Source organism: Malaclemys terrapin, chromosome 8, assembly GCF_027887155.1.
Source record: "Malaclemys terrapin pileata isolate rMalTer1 chromosome 8, rMalTer1.hap1, whole genome shotgun sequence".
Classification (NCBI taxonomy): Eukaryota; Metazoa; Chordata; order Testudines; family Emydidae; genus Malaclemys; species Malaclemys terrapin.
In genome coordinates, this window is record NC_071512.1 from 54,377,901 (window position 1) to 54,401,732 (window position 23,832).

Consider the following 23,832-nt stretch of genomic DNA (forward strand, 5'->3'; position numbering starts at 1 on the left):
GTGAACTTAACTAGAATGTTCAAACTTGGGTTCCTAAAGGAAAGCATCTACATCCTTGTATAGTCACCTAAATAAGACAGACTTTATGCTAGGGAATTTTACCAAACAGAATCCCACCATTGGGAATTACTTTGTGAAGTTCCATAGTATAGACGAGGCTTTAGTAGTTTGATTTTTTTTCTGAGGATTTTCAGCTCCCCTAGACTTCAGTGGGTTTGCTGGTACTCAGCATTTCCCAAAATTAGACAATGTATTTAGATCCCTAAACATGGATTGAATTGCTTTACTTTAGGTTCCCAAGATGGAAAATCTTGGTCCAACTATTGTTAAAGCAAGCTGCAGATTGGCCTATAAGCTGATACAGGCTTCTAGTACTACTGGAAGCACTCAGTTACTTACAGCAATAGCAGCTAGTTCACAACCCTGAAGTAGATAGAGTAACCTCAGATCTTTGTTCACTTCCTGGTGAAGCCATGTTGGCCACTTTTTCCTTTTATTTCTTTTTAAAAAAGAATACTAGGCTCTTGGACTTTATTATCAGAAATCACTTCTGTGGCCTGGTAAGATGAGGACAGTGCAAATGATTCCTTAGAAAGACTTTAGGTACCAGTCATGAAGGAAGGAAGAAGTCACTGATAGTAGAAAGCAACTAGTAAGTGTGTCAAAGATAATTTTACATTCACTAAACATTGGTATAGACTCTGAGCCTGTTTGGATTTGGAAGTCTCCACTTACGCAGACCCATCTGCATCCAAAACTGGCAGGGCATCTTTGAGGGTTTTATACCAGGTTGGAAAGTGAGGGAAAAAAAGATGAAATTGTTCTAAACCAAAGGACAAAGAGTACGTGTATGAAAAAGCATCTGAACACAAACGCAGGCAGTGTGGTAAGCACTAGGTGAATTAATAAGTTATGGCAGTTATCTGCTTAGGCATAAATGAAACCATGTAGGAAGAATCTCATAATTGGAATGTTAACGTAGACTGTATTAATCTGCATAGAAGAAATAGAACGTGAGGTGAAGAAGGGTGGCATTATGTCAAATATATTTACAATTCTCTCTGTTTGTGTAGTGGTGAAGCTTTTTGAGTTGGGTTACAAAGAAGGAAAAAATAAGATGAAACAGTAGGTATCTTTTACAGACTGCAGTAGAACAACAAAAAAATTCATGCACCAATTCTAACACTACTTAAAACTGCAGGATACATACCCATGGAGTAATTTTAACTGCTCAGTTATGTGTGGGCATCAGCCAAACATTTATCATTAAAGGTTCCTCAATTAAAAAACAAGGTCATGACCCAAATAGTAAAACTACCACTTAGATCTCACTAATAGAGAAATAGATATGAGAATGTGAACATAAAAGGGGAAAGCTTGAAATTAATAGCCACAAACTGTTTGAATTCATCATAGAAAGCAGTGGCTTTACACAGTGCAGCAGTACAAAGATAATGAGTTGCTGAAAAGAGCAAATTGAGAAAAAAACCTAGTGAGCAAGATATAGGAGGGCGTATTAAAATCCACTGTTATGGTGGAAGAATGGCAAGGCTAAAAACGTCAATATATTCTAGTTAAACCTACATGTATTTGACCTGCATGTGATCCTGAATTTTCTAATTAACTGATATTTACATACAAGCAAGCACTTTCTCTCTGAGCCCGTTCCCTCATCCTCTGTTGATTTTGCATAATGTAAGTCGGCATTGTGGTTTTGTGGTATTAGTCATTTATATGTTGGCAAACTGATATAAAATTTAGGCTTATGGACTTCACTTTAGTATCTAGTAGTAATAGAAGCTGAGTTTGGAGGAGAGAGCTTCTATTCAAAAACAAGATTATCTTCAGTAGTAAGCAAAATACAGAATTTCAGGCTGAGTAAATTATTTCTCTGAGTTTTTGCTTTTGTATTTGTATCAACTGCAAAAGTCCTTCATAGAAACTACCATTTAGCAGTGTTTAACTTCTTTAGTGCACAGCTTTGGAATCATGGAACTTGTGCTGTCAGAAGAGGAAGCTCCCCTGCAAGAAGAACTCTAGGATACATGATGTAAAAATATTGGGCTGTTCTTCCTGAGATATGCTAATTACTCACACCAACAAATAACATTAGTCAGTTCAGGGCAACAGTAAAATCTGTGACCAAAATTATCATTTTGTTACATTTTTCCATTTCAACTTTATGAAACAAGGCTCTGCTGTCCCGGGGTGAAACGCTGGATTTTTCCAATAGAAAGTAATTAAAGTCTCTCTTGTCTGCGATAATGCAAATCATTAATGCATTGGCTTCCTATTCCCATCTCCGTGTCCCTTCCTTACCTACTGCACAATGGGGGTCTGATATTAAATCACTCCAGGCATAATTAGATTGAAAATCATTTCAGCAGATTAGTTGGAGCCGCTCCCAAAGGCATTGAATTCTGCCATTCTCTGTATTTTTCTTTCAAATCTAGTCCATGGGCTAGTTTTTATAAACAAAAAAATATCATTCCTTTCTTGTCTATCTGTATAGCTAATATTAGGCTGAATAAGCTGAGTAGAACATGAAGTGCTGTTGGTGATTTCTTTGCATAGTTAGATACCACAGTATTTCAAATATGCTTGATCATAGCAGTCTTCAGTCTACTCCCAGTTGCTATAATGAGCTTTTCCATTACTATGTATAAAAAATATATAAACTAATGAATCTGGGCTTACACATATCTCTGTTAACCCTCTTTTTTTTCAACTAATTACTGTGGGCCTGATCTTGAAAAGATCCCGAATACTCTCAGCTCCCTTTGACTTCAAGCTCAGACTTGTTTTCTATTCACATAATGCAAAATCCTTTCTAGGAACACACTTGGCAGGATTTAATTGCCATGACATATAAAATGCTTTCTAATTTTTCTTGACAAGGATATATCTTATTGAGTGTGTTACACTGTACTGCTGTGTATTCTCTAGTATTAATGTGTTCAATCTTGGTTTTAAAATGAAGGAACTAGGAATCAGTAGCCTTCCCTATCCAAAAGAGAGAACAAAAAATCCCCAAAAGACAAGTAGGTGTGATGCCTGGGCAGTGGGTGCCTGGATAAGAGGATGAAGCTAAAAGCAACTTTGTTCTTACAAAATGACCCTCTTTCAACTTTCTGCACATATAAATTTCAGTTAAGAGCTCATCATAACAACTGTCAGTATATAGACAAACTGTGATATGGTACACAGGACATACTTGAATGAGCTACTGTTACCTGAGACTGTACAAACAGATAATCAGAATCAAAATTACTGTAGGAAAAGTGCTCAGTATAGCCAAAGCTCAGCTATCTACATTGAATTTTCATCCAGAAGGTTGCCCGTTTGGTTAGGGAAGGAGAGGTGGCAGCAACTTCACTTTGCAGAGTAAAAAATTTGTGTTCCACAAGGTTCAGTGTGTTATGTTCATATTCTTCTGTGTCTAGTCCACTTTATGTCATGCTTTTTTTATTATAGTTAATTGTGATCACTTTTCTTCTACAGATTTTCTCTTAATTGTATTCTTGTTTTATATATAAACGTCTGTTTCATTTTTAAGCAAAAACAAAGGTGTAATTCTGTGTTTGGGTTAGCACTCTCAGATCATCTACTGCTTTAGAACCTTTGAAACATCTGTGTGAATGAGTATATTGGATGGTATTGACACAACCCTTTTCTCTGAATATACATTGTCTTCTTGATTAACTCTGTTTTAATAGCTGCTGGTATTGCATACATTACTATCATGAGACTGAATAAGTATTAGACTTTAGAAGTTCTCTACAAATAATTTCATGTTTTTCATGCCCTCCATCCCACAGTCTTACTATTATTTTTTGAATAAGTATTTTTATTCCTTTATTTAATAGCTCTGTAGACCAAACAACCCTCCTGAAATATTTATCCAAAAGATTCTCTAATTAACAAACCTTATTGGCTGTTCTTTCTCTGCTATCACGGGAATGTTACCAGATTTCAATGTTCTTCATTGTTAGCTGAGGCTAAAAAATAATGTTTTATTTTTCTTGTCTCTAGAACCTGAACTTCACAGGATTCCGTAAGATCCTGAAGAAGCATGACAAGATCCTGGAGACACCCCGGGGTGCAGATTGGCGGGTGGCCCATGTGGAGGTGGCACCATTCTATACTTGCAAGAAAATCAACCAGCTCATCTCTGAAACAGAGGTAGAGAATGCTGAACTGTGTATTACTTCCATTTTATGTAGAGAAACAATGCTCTTCTCTCCCTTCACCAGTAATAACCCTGAGCTCCTGTACTGTGTTGGGAATAAATGCTTTAATTGCCAATGCAACTATTAATTGATTTGAAAGAACCACTAATTTCTGGCATTGGTCACTTGTAATTTGTGGGTTTGTGTGTACATTGGCTTCAGCTGTTAACTTTCACTATGTGAAATTACAGTGATGTTAAGAGTAATTCATAATAATGATGTAATTGATGTGTAATGTGTCATCACTCTGCCACTTTTTCTTTCACTGGGTAGACCCTGCATTAAATTCTTGTGATTTATGCCCATAGACAGTGGTGACCAATGAGTTAGAAGATGGAGACAGACAGAAGGCCATGAAGCGTTTACGTGTCCCACCCTTGGGAGCTGCTCAGGTGAGAATTTAAGTTCCATAATTCCTGTTTTCTTCTCAGATTAGCTGATGCATCAAATTATATTTCAAACCCCCCCCCCCCCCAGCAGAATGTAAAAGTCCGAATATATTGAAATGGGTGTTTATACCCGTCATTAGAGATGACCAGCACCTTAAATTATTTGGTGCTTAGAAAAGGTAACATACTTTAGTCTCAGAAGATTTGGAAATGGCATTGCAAGTGCTAATGTATTAAGGCAAGGTAATGGTAGAGAGGTGAATAATATGGGGAAATAAATTTTAGCCTTTCAAACTTACTGTTAGTATAGATAGTTCTGGCCATGCTCTTCTGTGTCGGAATGCTGATGTAAAGACCTGGCAGATTTCTCAGAAGACATTAATACACTTGGGCTCTCTGTTCTGATGTTGCATAATGCTCTTGGCTGGTGCTATGTTGTACTTATAGGATTTAAGAAACTTCATCTTACAGGGGAAGGAGGTATTAGAATGTAAGTTAGAATGCTATATTCATTGGTTTGACATTTATTCTGAAAATTAATGTGCATTGGAGATAAATTAGTATTCTGCCGTTAAGTCAACTGTTGTTCTATTTACAGCCTGCACCAGCATGGACCACTTTCAGGGTTGGCTTGTTCTGTGGCATAGTCATTGTGCTGAACATCACTATCATACTTTCAGGTAGGTATCCTTCTCTTGGATCCAAATGACACCCAGAGCCTGATTCTAGGTTTGCTTTTATTACCTTATAAGTGTTGAATGAGTAGTAGTAACAGGGTTGAATTTGTCAGAACATTGCTGGTAAGAAGGCTTGGTAGGTAATGCTTTTATAACATGCTGTAGTTATGATACTGGCTTCTTACATCTATTCTTGGTGGAATCTCATGCAAATTTTACCACTTCTGTGTCCTCTGGACCTTTTGTTGTTGACAGTTGCATCCACTTTATCTCTCCTGGGGTTCTCTTAGGATTCATATTTTGTATATTACTGACTCACTGGAAGAAGGAATTGATATTGCCTGCTGTAAAACTGCTGGTTCACAGACTGAGGGTCCAGTTTCAAGCAGCATTATGTCATGCAATTTCATCCTTTTAAAAAGTTTCTTACTGAAATTTCTGGGGTTTCAGTGCCAGGTCCCTATGGAGCTGACCTAGTGGTATATTGCTTTGTTGGTAAATTATGACAAGCACACAAAATGTCAATCAATCCTCATATCACCTGCGCTTTGTACAGGGGTTCTCAAACTGGGGGTTGGGACCCCTCGGGGGGTGACAAGGTTATTACATGAGGGGTCACGAGCTGTCAGCCTCCACCCCAAACCCCGCTTTGCATCCAGCGTTTATAATGGTGTTAAATATATTAAAAAGTGTGTTTAATTTATAAGGGGTGTCGCACTCAGAGACTTGCTATGTGAAAGGGGTTACCAGTAAAAAAGTTTGAGAACTATTGGCTTTGTATTTATTTTGGTTTGCCTCCTCTCATCAAGGTAAAACCCCCTTACTTATTGTGGTACATTACACAGAACCATCAACAGTAGAAATCAGACCAATGTTACTGGTCCAGAGTGGGAATTCTGCTTTGTTGCAAGAAGCTTTTTCAGTTGCATACGAAAAGGCCTGATTTTTGTCTCCAGTGGAGTAGTAGTCTGTTTAAATAATGCAAAAGAAACAGCTAGCAAATCAGTCGATATCTCTTTGCACTAGGGAAAGCCCGTGTATTCAATTTAAAAGAATTTTTAATCAGGTATTTTAAAAATTGAATCCAGTCATCTTCAGGATAAAATGTTTGTTCTGGAAGCTGTTTGCTGAATTGCTTTCCTTATTTTTCTATGATAGATGCAATTTTTTTCTTTGAGTGATGGTCCCTGTATGTATTCCAGATGTGGGTGTGCATGTGCGCCATACGCTGGAAGGTTTTCTTCGCAGTGTCCTTTGTGCTTGCAGCTGAGGGTATAATAGGCTGTACGGGTCAACGCCTTTCCAGTTCCCTCTTACTATCACTGGCCTGAGTCGGGACCCGCTGTTCCTTTGTGCTCTTAGTTTTTACTAAGAAAGTGATTTCATCTGTTTTTTCTGTACATAGTTGTTCTGCTGTTAGATAGTTGTACACCTCTACCTCGATATAACGCTGTCCTCGGGAGCCAAAAAATCTTACCGTTTTATAGGTGAAGCCGCGTTGTATCAAACTTGCCTTGATCCACCGGCGTGCCCAGCGCCCCCCTGCCCCCGGAGCACTGCTTCACCGCGTTATATCCGAATTCGCGTTATATCTGGGTAGAGGTGTATATAGTAGTGTCAGAGTTAGTATTAGTCACCCGCATTTGGGGATTGTCTCCCCCTCCCTGGTAACTGTGCCCCGCACCATGGGGTTCAAGAAGGGTATATCCTGCCCATGCTCCTTCTCTGTTGGTGTCTCTGTTGCCTCCTGTTGCCTCATATCGCAGTGCATTGCTCTATCTGCAAGTCGTTCCTGCTTCAAACCCAGGAAGCTCAGGAGCTCTGCCTCCATAACTTTCTGGTGCAGGAGGCAATGTGGCTGCATGTGCATTCAGATCTGGGACCATCAGAATCGCTGGTAGAGCGACCATCACTGGTGGTGAGTGCCCCTCTGACCACTTCCCGTGCCCCAGATCCAGCAGTACCACTGATGGACAAGCTCAGGCATGAGAGTAAGAAGTACTGTCATGGGCACAAGAGCAGGTCCCCGCAGTGGACTGCTCATAAACGCAGTGTTTCCTCCCCAAACCAGGCAAGGTTTGGTGAGACATCACATACAGAGACCAGTGCCCAAGCTTCCCTGGGTGAAGAGGGAAAAGCCTGGTGCAAGAAGGATCCAGTGGTGCCATTGGCCACCCCGGCACCTGCCCATCTGGACTGTTCACTGATGCCTGCATCACACATCCAGCCACCACCTCCGTGCTGCTTGAACAAGCCCTGCAGACACCACCGGGGCCCTCTTGTCTCTTTACAGGCACTCCACAGACTCCTGGCTGCTTGGAGCCCCTTCTCTCGGCAGAGGAGCTTATACTTCCCTACCTGCCCACTCTGCTCCTCTCTGGACCTCCACTCACCCGCAAGGTCCCTGCTCCGGCAGATGAACTGCTCCTGTTACAGCCAGACAGGCCCCTGCTGGCACCACAGCGCAGCTCCCTGTTCTGCCAATCCCTCCACTGCTGGAACTGTCCTCTGAGTTGGAGGAGTTTTCTGAGCCAGAACCCTTCTCCCTGATGTCTCATTGCAGCTCGGACTGTGCATCCGATTACCTTTCCCACTGGCATATGACCCAGTCGTGAGGGTCTGGTATTGGTACTTGTGGGACCCACTGCAACCATAGGAACCCTCCCCTTGACCATATTGGGTGCACTGAGCTCCCTACCTGCCAGTGCTAACCACCCTCCCAAGCGTCCTGTCACTCCACCCACGCTTCTCCACCAGCACCATCAGGCTCCAAGGAAGAGGCGGATGTCAAGCCAACTCCGCTGGTCCCCACGGCCGCTTCATCTTCACCAGACAAGGTGCTGATTCCTCCCTCCCTGTCTCCGCTGGACGATCACTGGCAGTATCAAGACCTGCTACAGAGAATGGCAGCGGACCTGGGGATATATTAATAACGATGCACGGCTAGCAGAGTTCTGGGACAAACTGCCACCAGACAACAGCAGCAATTTCAGGTGCTGGTGGATGTGGGGATGCCTAGTTAGCAAGATGGGCCTCTAAGCAGCGGTTAATGTGGCACATCCTCTCATCCCTTGCGATAGGAATAGTCATGCACCGTGACTCGTGGCTACAGTCATCCAGCTTTCCTCAGGAGGTCAAAACTACTATCGAGGACCTCTCCTTTGAAGAGGACAAAATGTTCTATGCAAAGACGGACGAGTCCCTTCGCTCATTGAAGGACTCCAGGGCCATGTTGCAATCCAAAGGGATCTATACCCCAGCTCCATGGAGCAGGCAACAGCGCCAACAGTTCTGTCCCCGCCCACACGTGCCCTACCTGGCCTACTACCAACAATAACAGGATGCCCCGTGAAGGCAGCAGGGTTCCAGTGGCAGTGTTTCCGAGTCTCAGCCACCTCCTCGACTCTCTCCCACCAACAACCAGAATCCCAGTTGTGACGCATTGGTCGAGAACTGTGAACCTTCCCCATTGCCACCCGTAGCGTCCCGTGTTGTCTTTCAGGGCTGTCTTGACCTGTTGGTCCACAATTGGGGCAAGATCACCATGGACCATTGGATACTGGAGATCACCCATCATGGATACTCCATAGAACTTCTTGATTTCACCCTGCATCTCCCGGATCACCCCTCCCCCAGGACGCTTTCATGGGACTCTTCCCAACAATGCATTGTCCAACAAGAAGCAGATGCTCTTCTTGCAAAGGGCGCTATAGAGTACGTAGCACCTCCGTACCTGGGGAGAGGCTGGTTGTCCATAAAAAGAAGCTACCCTCCCCCCTTTTCATTTGTCAGACACACCCCAAATCACAAACGGTGCTGGCAAGCCTCGTTTAGATTGGGTCCACACCAGCTGGGATTTCTTCCTGGAGGTTTAGGAAACAGGCCAATTTTCGATAGCATTTACTTTAGCCTGTAAGGGGTTGATAGTTCCTTGACCAACCTGGTGTCCAAGGTACGTTACCCTGTTTAGGCCTATTTGACATTTTTTGGCCTTAATGTTTAATCCTGCCTCCCTTATGCTCTGGAAGACAGCTTGGAGGAGTTCCAGGTGTTCTGCCCGTGAATCTGAGAATATAGCCACATCGTCAAGGTAGGCGACTGCAAATTCCCCAAATCCAGCCAGAAGGTTATCTTCCAGTGTCTGGAAGGTGACAGGTGCATTTCGAAGTCCAAAAGGGAGCACATTAAATTCGTACAGCCCTACATGGGTGATGAAGGCTGGTCTTTCTTTGGCTGGGTCATCTAGCGCACTTGCCAATACCCCTTAGTTTGGGCATGTCCCAGTTGTTCCAGTAGCTCATCTGTGCATGGCATTGGATAGTTCTCTGGGTAAGTTACAGCATTTAGCTTACAGTAGTGCATGCAAAAGCGGATTTCCCCATCTGGTTTGGGAACCAGAACTACTGGAGGGGCCCATGCACTCTCAGAGGGGCGGATTATACCCATCTGTAACATTTCCTTGATCTCCCTTTCTATTGCAGTTTTGGCTTGAGGAGCCATCCAGTAGGGTTGGGCTCTAATTGGGCAAGCACCACCTGTGTCAATGGAGTGGTATGCCCATTCTGTCCATCCTGGGGTGGCTGAAAACATTGGCATGAAGATGGTGCACAGCTCCTGGATTTGCTGTTGCTGCTTATGCTTAAGGGTTATGGAAATGTTTACCTCTTCTACGCCACCGTTGCTTTTCCCTTCATAGTAGACTCCTTCAGGCCACTCAGCGTTCTCTCTCTCCTGGGCTGTAAACTGGAGAACCTTGATTTCTCAGGAATAAAAGAGAATTAACATGGTATACTTTAGGGTAGGGTCCGGGAACGCTATGAGGTAATTAACAACTCCCAGGCGCTCTCGAACCATAAATGGCCCCTCCCACAACGCTTCCATCTTATTGGCCTGGGGCACTTTTAGGACCATAACTTGGTCACCTACTCTGAAGGAACACTCTCTGACAAGTTTCAGAGTAACAGCCATGTTAGTCTGTATCCGCAAAAAGAAGAACAGGAGTACTTGTGGCACCTTAGAGACTAACAAATTTATTAGAGCATAAGCTTTCGTGGACAGGCCTTTTGTTCTTGTTGAGCGTCCTGTAGGTTTTCTCAAGCAAGGGCTCGAGAGTCTTTGAGGGGGTGTTTTGCAGGTTGGTTACAAAGTCCAAAATGTTAGTTCCTGGAGAAGATGTAACCCCCGCCCATTGGTGCTTCACCAGCTGTAATGGCCCCTTAACTTCATGGCCATAAACAAGTTCAAAGAGTGAAAATCCCAAATTGAGATGTGGTATAGCCCTGTAGGCAAAGAGTAACTGCTGCAACACTAGGTCCCAATCACTGGAGTGCTCATTCACGAATTTACATATCATGACCCCCAAAGTCCCATTAAACTTCTCCACTAGGCTCTTTGTTTGATGGTGGTAAGGGATGGCAACCAAGTGGTTCACTCCATGAGCTTCCCAAAGACGTTTCATGGTCCCTGCCAGGAAGTTAGTTCCCGAATCCATAAGGATGTCGGAGGGCCAACCTACCCTGGCAAAAATGTCTGCCAGTGCCTGGCTCACGCTTTTAGCCCTGGTTTTGCTTAGAGCTACTGCTTCCGGCCATCAGGTGGCAAAATCCATGAAGGTCAGTATGTACAGTTTTCCTCTGGGTGTCTTCCTAGGGAAAGGACCCAGAATATCCACAGCTACACGCTGAAATGGAACCTCAATTAGGGGGAGTGGCTAGAGAGGGGCCTTGACCTGGTCTTGGGGCTTTCCCACCCTCTGGCACACCTCAGAAGACCGGACATAGGTAGAAACGTCCTTGCCCATTCCCTCCCAGTGAAATGTCTTCCCCAAACAGTCTTTGGTCCTGTTCACCCCAGCATAGCCACTAGGGTGATCGTGGGCTAAGCTCAAGAGTTTTTCCCTATACTTAGTTGGAACTACCAATTGTCTCTGAGGATGTCTTGTGCCCACCCAAAAGGGTTTCCTTGTATAAGAGTCTTCATCCTACAACAAACCTGGACCTATTGGAAGAGCTGAGAGGCGGTGGGTCGCTCCGTGCCGCCATCCAAGCTCCCTTGAGGCTTTCATCCACTTCCTGCTCTGCCTGGAACTGCTCCATTGATGCTGGAGACATTAGTTCCTCGCTGGGTTGTGAATTTGGGCTTGGTCCCACTGGAAGCAATGCAGATGATATAGGGGTGTCTCCATCAACTGTGAACCGCTCTCCGCTGGTGCACTAGGTTGTATTTCAGGCTCCAGTTGAGTTTCTTGTGCCGGTTTAGCTGCTGCTGCAGGTGCAGGTTCTGTGGTGCCCTTTGGTGCTGGCTCCCCTGACTCTGGTGGGGTTGCAAGCACAGGCTCTAGTGCTGACTGCTCCGCCAGTTCTAATCCTTGGGCTGGTTCTGGCTGGGTCCCAGGAACTGGATTTACAACTGCTGCCATAGACTCTGGTCTGGGGTCTGGTTTCACCACCTCTGGCTGGGTCCCCAGGCCTATGGTATCAGGGGACACAGACTGGGTTTCTGTAGGAGGCTCAGGAATGGGGTTAGGTGTGGAGGCCTGTTTAGCCTGGCTGTGGGTGACCATCCCCACCCTTTTTGTAGCCTCACATGGTTGGCTACGTCTTCTCCCAGCAGCATGGGAATGGGATAATCATCATAGACTGCAAAAGTCCATATTCCTGACCAGCCCTTGTACTGGACAGGCAACTTGGCTGTAAGCAAGTTAAAAGAGTTGGCCGTAAAGGGTTGCACCATCACTTGGGCCTCTGGGTCGATGAATTTGGGGTCCACCAGGGATTTGTAGATAGCGGACACCTGTGCTCCAGTGTCTGTCCACGCAGTAATCTTCCTCCCACCCACACTCAGTTTTGGGGGGAGGGATAGCTCAGTGGTTTGAGCATTGGGGTTGTGAGTTCAATCCTTGAGGGGGTCATTTAGGGAACTGGGGTAAAAATCTGTCTGGGGATTGGTCCTGCTTTGAGCAGGGGGTTGGATTAAATGACCTCCTGAGGTCCCTTCCAACCCTGATATTCTATGATTCCTTCGCTCTGGGGGTATTTGCAAGGCATCTGGGCCTGAAGGCTCTCGGTGGGGCCCCAGGGTGATGAGTTGCAGTTGTCTGGTGCTCTCGGGGCATTTGGCCTTCATATTCCCCAGCTCATTACATTTAAAGCATCACCCAGCAGTTTTGGGCTTCCCATCTAGGATGTACCTTTCTATTTCCTCAGGAACACCCTCTAAGAACTGCTCCATTTGTATTAGGAGAGACAAATCTTCCAGAGACTTAACATTTGCTCCTGATATCCAGGCATCCAATTTTTTACAATGTGGTAGGCTTGTTGGGAAAATTCCACGTCTGGTTTCCACCTTAGGGCTCTGAACCGCCGATGGGCATGCTCAGGTGTTAGCCCCATTCTAATTCTGGCCTTTTGTTAAAAAGTTCATTCTCATTCATGTGTTATTTAGGCATTTCAGCTGCCACCTCTGCTAAGGGTCCACTGAGTTGTGGCCTCAGCTCCACCATATACTGGTCTGGAGGGATGCTGTATCCAAGACAGGCACTTTCAAAATTTTCTAAGAAGGCCTACCTTGTATGTGGGGAATTTCTTGGAATGGGGTGCGGCACCTGGAGAAGGACTGTTAGGGCTACTTGGTTGATCCAGTTTAGCCTTTTCCAGATCTAAGCGCTTCAGCTCTATATCCACCTCCAAGCACTTCGCCTTCGCTGCCAAGTGCTTTGCCTCTCTTCTCGCTTCCGCCTCCAGCAGATCTGGGTGTGTCTTCTCCGTGGTGTGCCACTTTGGGAAGACTGGTTGCTCTAGCGTTTCGGTGCCCGACCGCAACCTCATGCACAGGGCTGCCCTACTCTAGCCTAGCTATTTTGTTGCCACAAAAAAAAAAAAACCCTGCTTGTTGGACTCCCTGGCTCGGCAGGGTGATCCCTTTTCGTGCCTGTTCCGCCTCAGGCAGCAAAGAAAAGAAAAAAAAAAAGAAAACTCCCTGACTTTGCAAGCTGCCAAAAGGAAAAATGTGTCCTTTTAAAATCCTGAGGTCTGTGCTTCTGGTTAAAAATGATCCCACCGCTCTGCCACCATGTCAAGGCTAATTCCCCACTCTGGCACTTTGAGTGCAGAAGGTGGGGTCCTGCAAGGATTCTAAAAATTAATACTGGCCACTCCAAGCTTGTATTAAACTCCCAAGGTTACAGTTTTTCTCTGACCTTGGATGGGTAGATAATGCTACCACCCAAGTGCAAAAACCTCTTTGAGAACCCAGGAAGGCGCACTTGGGAATTCCTTCCTATAGGGTACCCCTCAAGCCCTCTCTCTCTCTCACGCACGCACAGAAAGAGGTGAGAAAGAAAACAAAGGAAATCAGCTGTTGCCACCAGCTTATTAAACAACATGTGCACAAACCTCTTAGGACACACAATCCAATCCTGTTCTTAAAAAAGGTAAATTTTATTAAAAACAAAGAAAGAAAATACATTTGAAAACTCAGGCTATTACTAGATTTAAAAAATCCACTTAGAATAATTAAGCATCAAGAATAACCTTCTTGAGGTCCAGCTTTAAGATTACAAGCAAAACAAAAGCATTTTTGTTTGGGGGGAGGGATAGCTCAGTGGTTTGAGCATTGGCCTGCTAAACCCAGGGTTGTGAGTTCAATCCTTGAGGGGGCCACTTAGGGATCTGGGGCAAAATCAGTACTTGGTTTTGCTAGTGAAGGCAGGGGCTGGACTCAATGACCTTTCAAGGTCCCTTCCAGTTCTAGGAGATGGGATATCTCCATTTGGGGTTAGCACAGAGGAGTCCACAAGCCATGAAGTAAACAGAAATAAACTTGGGGTTAGCACAGAGGAGTCCACAAGCCATGAAGTAAACAGAAATAAACCTAATCGCATCTTCCTAGACATTTCCTGATCTACTTGCACATCTGGGGTTTCAGATAAGTAGTTTATAGGTATGATTTGATGATTTTTCATACCTGGCCCAAGCTCTTACAGCATAGCTGCAGCCCTGTCTCTGCTTCTCCCCGAGAACAACAACAGAACAAAGGGGAAGATTTTTCCCAATTTTAAAAAGTTCTAGCCTTCCCATTGGCTCTTTTGGTCAGGTGCCCACTCCCTTCCTTTTACCTACTTTTAACCTTTTACAGGGAAAGCAAGTAGAGAACAACTCTAAGAGGCTGGGTGTCCATAAAAGGGAGCTCTCTCCCCCCCCTCTTCATTTATCATAGTTACTAAGAAATAAAAGGTCAAACACCACTAACACCTAACTTAACAAGCTAGTGAATTCAAGCTCCACGTGACATACCTCCTGGGCACCCAAAATTCCCTGTCCGACGTGCTCAGCAGGATTCTGTACCTCAACCACATGTGAGAATTGCACAGTGCCACGTTCTGAGCTCTCTTCCACAAATGGGGCAACCCACGCTTGGATCTCTTCTCCACCCCCGAGAACCGCAAATTGCCCCTTTATTGTTTCAGGGGAGCCATCAGAGGATTCATAGGGTGATGCTCTTCTCCCCTCCGCTACGCCTCCCCACACCATTCCCCTCCTCCCACAAGTGCAATGCAAGATCCACCGGGACTGCGCCACCATAATATTCAGTCCCGTTCTGGCCCTGTCAGTTTTGGTTCATAGACCTTCTCAGACTCTACCCGCATGCCATTCCATCTTCGTCTCCAAATGGGTCTCTGGGTGCATCTATGAATGCTATCCAAAGTACTGTCGCCTGATGGTGTCACAGCGCACTCTGTGCAAGCAGCCACATCAGTCTGCCTAACAGACCTCTCTTGGCAAGACATCTGTCATGCAGCAACATCGTGCTCCATACACACATTCACATCCCACTATGCCATCGCCCAAGGGGCAGCTGTGGACGCTGCAGTGGCCACACCATACTACAGACTGCACTTCCTCTCGCATCCTTGCACTTACCTCCACACTGATCATTGCTTGCTGCTCACCCACCTTTGGAATTCACATAGGGACCATCACTTGAAGAGGAGGAGGTTACTTACATTTGAGATGTGTGGCCCCCTATTTGTATTCCAATACCCATCATCCATCCCCTCTGCTGTGGACTGGACTACTCATTGGAAAGAGGGTCATTGGCGAAGCGTCGATCCACTCGGCCTATTGTACCCTCTCTGCAAGCACGAGGGGATGCACGATGCACATGTGGGTCATGGGATACTGCTAAGAAAATCTTCTGGCTCTGGCACATAGTGCACATGTGCACTCACGTTTGGAATACAAATAGGGACCACACATTTCAAAGAACCTCCAGTTACAGGTAAGTAACCACCTCTTATTACCACCCTCCATGTGTGTCAGGGGGCCTCTTTTAATGTATGTGTTTATGCAACTTCATACATTGTCTTCACATTTCTGTCTATAGCTTGCACGTTTGATCTCTGTGAGAGCTGTGAATACCATTAAAGCCAGCTGTCTATCTGTATTTATCTCACAATGTGAAATTGGTGTATTTTCAATGTTCAGAATGAAAAAGCATCATAATGGTAGTAATGAATTCATGACCACAGTCCTCATCTTCAAACATATGCACCAATACTGATGTGAATTAGTATGCTTCCATCAGGAGACATGACCTGAAACCTGTAAGTTTCTACAAATATTGGGATAATAAAAGTTGTACTGGTACTTGCAGCTATAAAGTTAATTTAAAAAATTGCTACTTTGCTAACATATTAGTAACCTTTACCAAAGTGTTTTGAGAGTCTGCTTGGTACAAACGAGACGTCAAGGCTATAAATTTGTAATGCCTCAGGGCAGGCGTTAGAACTTGGAGGTTCAATTACAAAACACACCAACCGTACCTTCTGATTTTAAAAAAATTAACGTCATCTGGAGATCTGTGTTTTTGAGTAACCTGGAGTCCACAATGGTTGCAGTTATCGCAGTTGGAACCAGAGAGAGCCCTTTTAATAGGGTAGACTGTCCTTTACTAACTTCTATGGGGGCATGGCCCCTTTCCATGTCACATCTTATTTGCTGCAGTATCTAAATGTTTTATACCTCCTGAGAGTCTAGATGGCTCTGAAAGTATATTGAAGCAGGGGTATGGTTTGTTACTTATTAACAAGTACAATTTTACACAATGCCTCATGACTAGCAACTTTTCTCACAATAGCAAGGGTCATCTTCACATGTAAAAATACAGAATTTGGTAATAGAACAGACTAATGTATTGGGATACCATGAAATATCCATGTGGTGTTAGCTTTTCTATATTAGCATCTCTCATAAGATGTTAGTGAATATGGAATTGTTAATACATTAGTGAAGTGAAGCTACTAATTCAGAGTTTGTACCATTTTCATAGTACATGGTCAAAGCTAGAGCATTCAAATCACAGCAGGTTCTTGGGGAGGATAAAAACCCTGACTCTAATTACTTCAGTTTTGCAACATACACCTCTACCCCGATATAACGCTGTCCTTGGGAGCCAAAAAATCTTACCACATTATAGGTGAAACCACGTTATATCGAACTTGCTTTGATCCGCCAGAGTGCGCAGCTCCCCCCCTTCCCCCTCCCCCCAGGAGCACTGCTTTACCGCATTATATCCGAATCCGTGTTATATCGGGTCACATTATATTGGGGTAGAGGTGTATTTGAACAGGATTTGTAAGAGAAATCAACATGTCATCCTGGATCTAAATGCAATATCAGAAACTGAATAGAACTGAAACAGGTTTTGACCCTCTTGGGAGCATCAGAACAGAGAAAACCTTTCATCTGTTAACACTCTGAATGCCTCTTTACCAGAGCTTTAACTTGTCTATCAAGTGTGAGTTGGTGAAGGTGTAACAGCTAAATCCGTGTTATTGTTGACTTTAGTAATTGGGCTGACCTGAGGTATTAGAGCTAGGTGAATAGCAGGTTAGTAAGGCAAGCCTTTCAACTCAGTCTTTGACCATAGAAAAATGGGGGTAACAAGTAAACTCTATCATGGTGCTCTTAGCTTAGTCTTCATTTACACACACCACAAAAGTGCTACATCATCACCATCATGTTCACGTTACACCTCTGGCGTTTAGGGCAGCAACGAAGCTCTTCCACTCCTATCTGCTGTGCCCCAGGTTTTTCAGCTCGGCTTCCACAGCTCTTCTCCATGTTGTTTTCGCTGGCCTTCAGGTGTCCATCTTATTGCTACTCTGGTGATGGAATCAGTTTCTGTCCGAAGCACATGACCAATCCATCTCCAGTGCCTCCTGGCAATGATGGTGCTCAGATCCTCTTGGCTGCACTGCATCAATAGATCTTGGTTTGAGATTGTTCTGGGCCAAAAAGATACTTTTGTGAGGCAAGTTGTATGGAATGAAGACAGTTTGGACATGTCATACTTTCTCATTCCCCAGCATTCTTCACTATAAAGTAATGTTGAAAGTACGCAGCTCTGATAAATCTTGAGTTTGGTTTTGGTGTTGTATTTTGATGATTTCCAGACTGTATTTAAGCTCTTGAAGGTGTTCCTGGCTTTATTGATTTTTTTGTTCTGGAAATCCTGGCTTGTTCCACCATCCTGGCTGATGGTACTGCCCAATTATATGAATGTTTCTGCATTGGTGAGAACATAACCTCTATCTGTACTGGGGCTACATACTTTGCCATAAATGACGGTTTCTTCTCGAGAAGTCAGGATTGCAGTAACAATAGAGTTGCAGGTCAAGGTTAGAGTGCATTGACAGAGCAATATAGGGAAGATTTTACATGTTATCTGCCCACACTACTATCTAGTTCAGGCCAGTCCTAGTAGTGCTTCATTTTCATGAGCAAAATCACCCATAAAACCGGAAATAAAAGAAAATGAAATGGTTGAAAGTGGTTTTTGGTTGCACCTCCAATAAACTGTTCTTGATTGTTGTCAGACTTGTCGTTGTCCCTTCTTCAATACAGGCGGAGTCTGACTCTTAGGCCAACTGAAATTATCTAGAACATAATGGTGAAAACTGATGCATAATTATTTTCACTATTTATACAGTGTTGCAACTTTGCATGGCACTTAGATTTTTTTTTTTTTTTTTTTTCAGTCTTAACAAATAGACCCTTCAAACTCTCTCCCACCTGTAGTTGTAGTCTGTCCGAGCTCTGGTACACCTAGTGGTGCAAGATCCCCACTGGTCCTTGCCTTTTACCAAGAATTTATAAGTGGGATTTATTCTCATGATGCTCCATCATCATTCTTCACAGTGTTTCCTGTTCATTACTTTTGGGTCTGCTTTGCCCAGAGTAAACAGGTTGATATCCACCTTCTGTCCCTTCCTATGTATAATTGTTTCCTCCCTTTATTTGCAAGCAGCCCCCTGATCTTGCATGCCCAGGCTCAAAATAAAGTTCAGATGTATATTTTCACTGTCCTATCGTAAACTAACTTAGCTGTCACCCTCTTCAAGACATTTTTGGTGAAATCCTTTTGAATGCTAATTAGACATCTGCTGATTTGGCTCAGTGTTACCTGAAACCTGTTAACATTATCACTCTTGGATATAAATTTAAAGGGACAGTATTTGAATAATTCCTTCTTATCCATAATTTCTTTCTCAGTAATGCCAAGCAATATAAACTATGAATGCCAGCCAGATGAGTGAAAATGATTAGAGACAGTTTCATATGGAGAGACTGAAAAGATTGGAGCTATTTAGTTGAAAGGAATTGAATAAGAGAGGGTGTGGTGGAGGAAAAATTAATTGACACAGAGAAGTTAAATTGGGTGGTCCTGTCCAGCCTTTCTATTTAAATAAATAAATAAAAGATTGGGTAGGGGAAGGGGCAGGAGGGAGATGGGAATATTCAATGAAATGAAATTGATTGGGGGAAAAAAAACAATTTAACTCACCCGTCAGTAAGAAACCTTGCCTTGGGCAATCAGGAGGGTAAAATTTTACAAGGCTGCCTGGGCTGGACAAAGATAAAGCTTCTAGTTTAAAGAGTTGATTGCCATTTGAGATGCAGTAAAAACACATGGGTCTCCAAAAGCTTGTAGGACTGAACAGAGGAAGCAATATACATTTCACCAACCTCACTATAGTACGTTGAATTTAGTGAATAGACAGATTTATCCCTAGTTTAAATAGTGTGTGTTGTATTTCATTGGCTTGGTCTGAAGCTAAAATATTTGTGCCTCCATTTGCAGAGTAAAAATGAGGCTTTGAGATTTTTTGGCTTAACCACAAACTTCGAAGACTGTTCAGCTTCTTCTAGTTACAATTCCTGCTGGTACCAATGCTCCAGTTTCACATTACTCCTACCAATAAGGGAGTAGGATGTTGCTGGTGGCCTGAGTGGGAGATGGAGCAGAGCTAGTAATCACTGGCATGTTCAGAAGTGGTCAGGGCAGAAGCAAATTGGGGTAAAAGGAGACTTAAAATATAGTGAGGACAGTTTACCAAGGATTGTGGTGGATTCTCCGTCACTGGAAACCTAAGATTGGATGTTTTTTTTTCTAAAAGATATGCTCTAGATCAAACAGGAATAAATTCAGGGAAGTCCTATGGCCTGTGCTGTTCAGTAGGAGTTACATTAGATGATCAGTGATTTCTTCTGGTTTAATAATCTATGAATCCCTGATGTTTGACAATCTTAAATTTTACTTATGAGGTGAGGCTTGGGAAAACGGGTGTAATGTTTAATACCAAATAAAGTTTAACTTTGATCATTTGGCCAAAAAGAGGAAACTCAGACCACCACATGCAACTTCTCTTGTTTGGCTGAGGTCAAGTGACAGATCTTCTCCCATCCCCAAGAAAAAAGCAAGTCAGAACTTCAATCTGGATTTAGGGCAAAGAGTTCTGGTTCTCCACTGTGTTCTAATAGCTAGAATACGAGGCTCTGGATTAAGAGTACTACCCTTTTCTTGTGGGTATGTATATTATCTGCTGTTTACCTTAGGATCAGCATAAAGAAGCAGAGAATTGTTTTGGCCTGCAACATGGCATGTATTAGATCATTAAGCACTTATTTTCTCTCTGTCAGGTGTGTTTTTTATAAATGGACCAAATGTGTGGCCACTGGTGAGAATCTATCGAGGTGGCTTTCTCCTGATAGAATTCCTCTTCCTCCTGGGCATCAATACGTATGGCTGGAGGCATGCTGGAGTGAATCATGTCCTCATCTTTGAACTCAATCCCCGCAGCAATTTGTCCCATCAGCATCTCTTTGAGGTAAGCAGAACAAGCCTGTGGTATATGAAGAGGGGGGAATAGCTCCCTTTGATGGACACCCAGCCAGCCAGTTAGCTGTAAAATCCATCTTGGTCTGTTCTCTGCTTGCTTTACCTGTAAAGGGTTAACAAGCCCACAGGTAAAAGAAAAGGAGTGGGCACTTGACCAAAGGAGCCAATAGGAAGGTAGAACTTCAACCAACCATTCATCATAACCACAGATGCATCCGAGCATGGTCTGGGAGCAGTTTTAATGCAAGAAGGACCAGATCAACAATTCCATCCTGTTGTGTTTCTCAGCAAAAAAAACTTTGAGAGGGAAAGACACTGGTCAGTCTCAGAAAAAGAATGTTACGCCATTGTGTATGCTCTGGAGAAGCTATGCCCATACATTTGGGGATGGCGGTTCCACCTCCAGACTGACCATGCTGCACTGAAGTGGCTTCACACAGTCAGAGACTAACAAAAAAACTTCTTCGCTGGAGTTTTGCTATTCAAGACTTTGATTTTGAAATACAACACATTTCAGGAGCCTCTAACAAAGTGGCTGATGCACTCTCCCGTGAAGGTTTCCCAGAATCAGCCGGGTAAAAATGTCTCTGCATTCTAAGTCATTGTAGTCCTTGAAATGTAAAAAGTACAATGTAAAAAGAACTGTTTAGTTCTTCGTATAATTATTAGTAAAGTTAGAGGTGCATGTATCTTATTAACTCTGTTTCCTAAACCTCCAGGAAGAAATCCCAGTCGATGTGCACCCGACCTGAACCAGGCTGGCCAGCACCTTCTGTGATTTGAGGGGCATGTGATATATGAAGTGGGGGGGAGTAGCTTCCTTTGACGGACACCCAACCAGCCAGTGAGCTGTAAAATCCATCTTGGTCTGTTCTCTGCTTGCTTTACCTGTAAAGGGTTAACAAGCCCACAGGTAAAAGGAAAGGAATGGGCACCTGACCAAAAGAGCCAGTGGGAAGGTAGAACTTTTTAAAATTGGGAAAGAAACTTTCCTTTTGTCTGTTGTTCTCTGGGCTGCAGGGGATGGAGCAGCAATGCTATAAGCAGAAATGCTGTGTAAGGCTTGAACCAGTTATAAAAATTCATCTTCCATACCTAGAAGAAATTATTTGAATAGGGAATATTTAGTTAGACACAATCGGGTTTATTTCTTGTTTTGGCTTGTGGATCTCCTCTGTGCTAACCCCTGATGCTTTTGTTTGCTTGTAACCTTTAAGCTGAACCCCCAAGAAAGCTATTTTGGGTGATTGATTTTTGGAATTGCTCTTTTAAAATCTAGCAAAAGCCTAAGTTCCAGATGTATTGTTTTCCTTTTTGTTTTTAATAACAGGATTGGTTTGTGAATGTTGTTTCATTAGCTGGTAGCCACAGCTAATTTCCTTTGTTTTCTTTCTCAGCTCTTCCCGGGGGGAGGGTGAAAGGACTCAAGGGTATCCCGCAGGGAGGAATTCCCAAGTGCTCCTTCCTGGGTCCAAGGGTTGTTTTTTTTTTTTTTTTTGCATTTGGGTGGTGGCAGCATTTACCAAGCCAAGATCAGAGAAAAGCTGTAGTCTTGGGAGTTTAATACAAGCCTGGAGAGTGGCAAGTATTAATTTTTAGAATCCTTGCGGGCCCCCACCTTCTGCACTCGGAGTGACAGAGTTGGGATTCAGCCTTGACAAAGCCACAGGAGCCACTGTGCATTTTAAGCGTCAGCAGAATAAATCGTCCTGTTTTCTTGGAATGAATTGTAACATAACTATTGAGAAAAGGTTCAGGAAAGTCCAACAAAAACTATTAGAGGTTTGGAGCAGCCTCCATATGAGGAGAGATTAATAAGACTGGGACTTTTCAGCTTGGAAAAGACACAACTAAAGGGGGATATGAATGAAGTCTACAAAATCATGTCTGGTGTGGAGAAATTAAATAAGTAAGTGTTACTTACACCTTCTCATAACACAGGAACTGGGGTCACCAAATGAAATTAATAGGCAGCAGGTTTCAAACAAACAAAAGGAAGTGTTTCTTCACCCAACGCACAGTCAAGCTGTGGAATTTTTTGCCAGAGAAGTTGTGAAGGCCAAGACTATAACAGGGTTCAAAAAAGAACTAGATAAATTCATGGAGGATAGGTCCATCAATGGCTATTAGCCAGGATGGACAGGGATGATGTGTCTAGCCTCTGTTTGCCAGAAGCTGAAAATGGGCGACAGGGGATGGATCACTTGATGATTACCTGTTCTATTCATTCCCTCTGGAGCACCTGGCATTGGCCACTGTCAGAAGACAGGATACTGGTCTAGATGAACCTTTGGTCTGACTTTGTAGGCTGTTCTTATGTTCTTAAGTCAAGAAAAGGAGGTTACTTATGTGTTACTGATTTGATTATAGTGATGAAAGCAGCTCTTCCTTGGGTTCTGTAGTATGGAATTCAGAATTGTCTTAAGTCATCAGGTGTATAACTTTGTTTCTCTCCTCCATCTTTTATTAGATTGCTGGATTCCTTGGGATGTTGTGGTGCCTGAGCCTGCTGGCATGTATATATGGCAAATTCACCCATGTCCCTATGCAGGTGAATCCACTCATCTTGTATGGATTCATGTTGCTTTTCCTCATCAACCCCACCAAAACCTTGTACTACAAGTCCCGGTTTTGGCTGCTTAAACTTTTGGTAAGTCTGGAAACTTTTGGTAAGTCTGGTACAAACTCAAGAGAAACTGGTGTGGGTAATTGAACTCAAGTAGTTGAAGTGTGTGCAAATACATCACTAATTTTCAGACTTGGGAGTGTATGCCACACAATTTTATGCATGCTTTGATTCATAATACTCAAGCAAGTCCATGCATAAAGAATTAGATGTGTGTATTTGTTGAGCATAGAAGTTACTTTCAGTCTTTGTACTATTTCTGTTATGTTCTTCATACCAAGGGTATGTACACACAAATGTTCACACATACAAAAATAAGCATATGTGGTGTATGCATGCACATACAAATGCACCATATAGTTTTCCTCATGACTCAGCCATGCTCACTGTATCTCTTCTTTAGCAAAGCAGTTTGGGTAAGATTACAAAGGGCTACAAAGCAAAGCTGACAGAATGCTGTTTGCCCAAACTGAAAATGGGCCAATACTCAAATAGAGTATTCATGGGTAGCAGACTATAGCTGAGGTTACTTTCGTTTTAAAATACTAGTCGCCACTACTTCAACATTTCTTTTCTATACTTGTTCTGAATGAGAGAGATTAATATTTTAATCTTGGCTATTGTTTCCCTGGTAACAAAAGTCAGAAGAAATGAATGGAAACACATGCTAATGAAGTATTCAGATTATAAATGTAAACACCAAAGCAGTAGTTTTCAGCTGTCTTGACCCA

At 43.3% G+C, this 23,832-nt stretch overlaps 1 protein-coding gene across 1 annotated transcript in view; it reads left to right on the plus strand.

Moving 5' to 3' along the window:
• Nucleotides 1–23,832, plus strand: part of XPR1 (xenotropic and polytropic retrovirus receptor 1) — a 243,873-nt gene that overhangs the window by 179,817 nt on the left and 40,224 nt on the right. Inside the window, exons 5-9 of the mRNA XM_054037215.1 lie at nucleotides 4,033–4,182; nucleotides 4,538–4,621; nucleotides 5,217–5,298; nucleotides 20,277–20,464; nucleotides 22,946–23,125. Coding sequence (XP_053893190.1) covers nucleotides 4,033–4,182; nucleotides 4,538–4,621; nucleotides 5,217–5,298; nucleotides 20,277–20,464; nucleotides 22,946–23,125 — 684 coding nt within the window. The remainder of the gene's footprint in view (nucleotides 1–4,032; nucleotides 4,183–4,537; nucleotides 4,622–5,216; nucleotides 5,299–20,276; nucleotides 20,465–22,945; nucleotides 23,126–23,832) is intronic.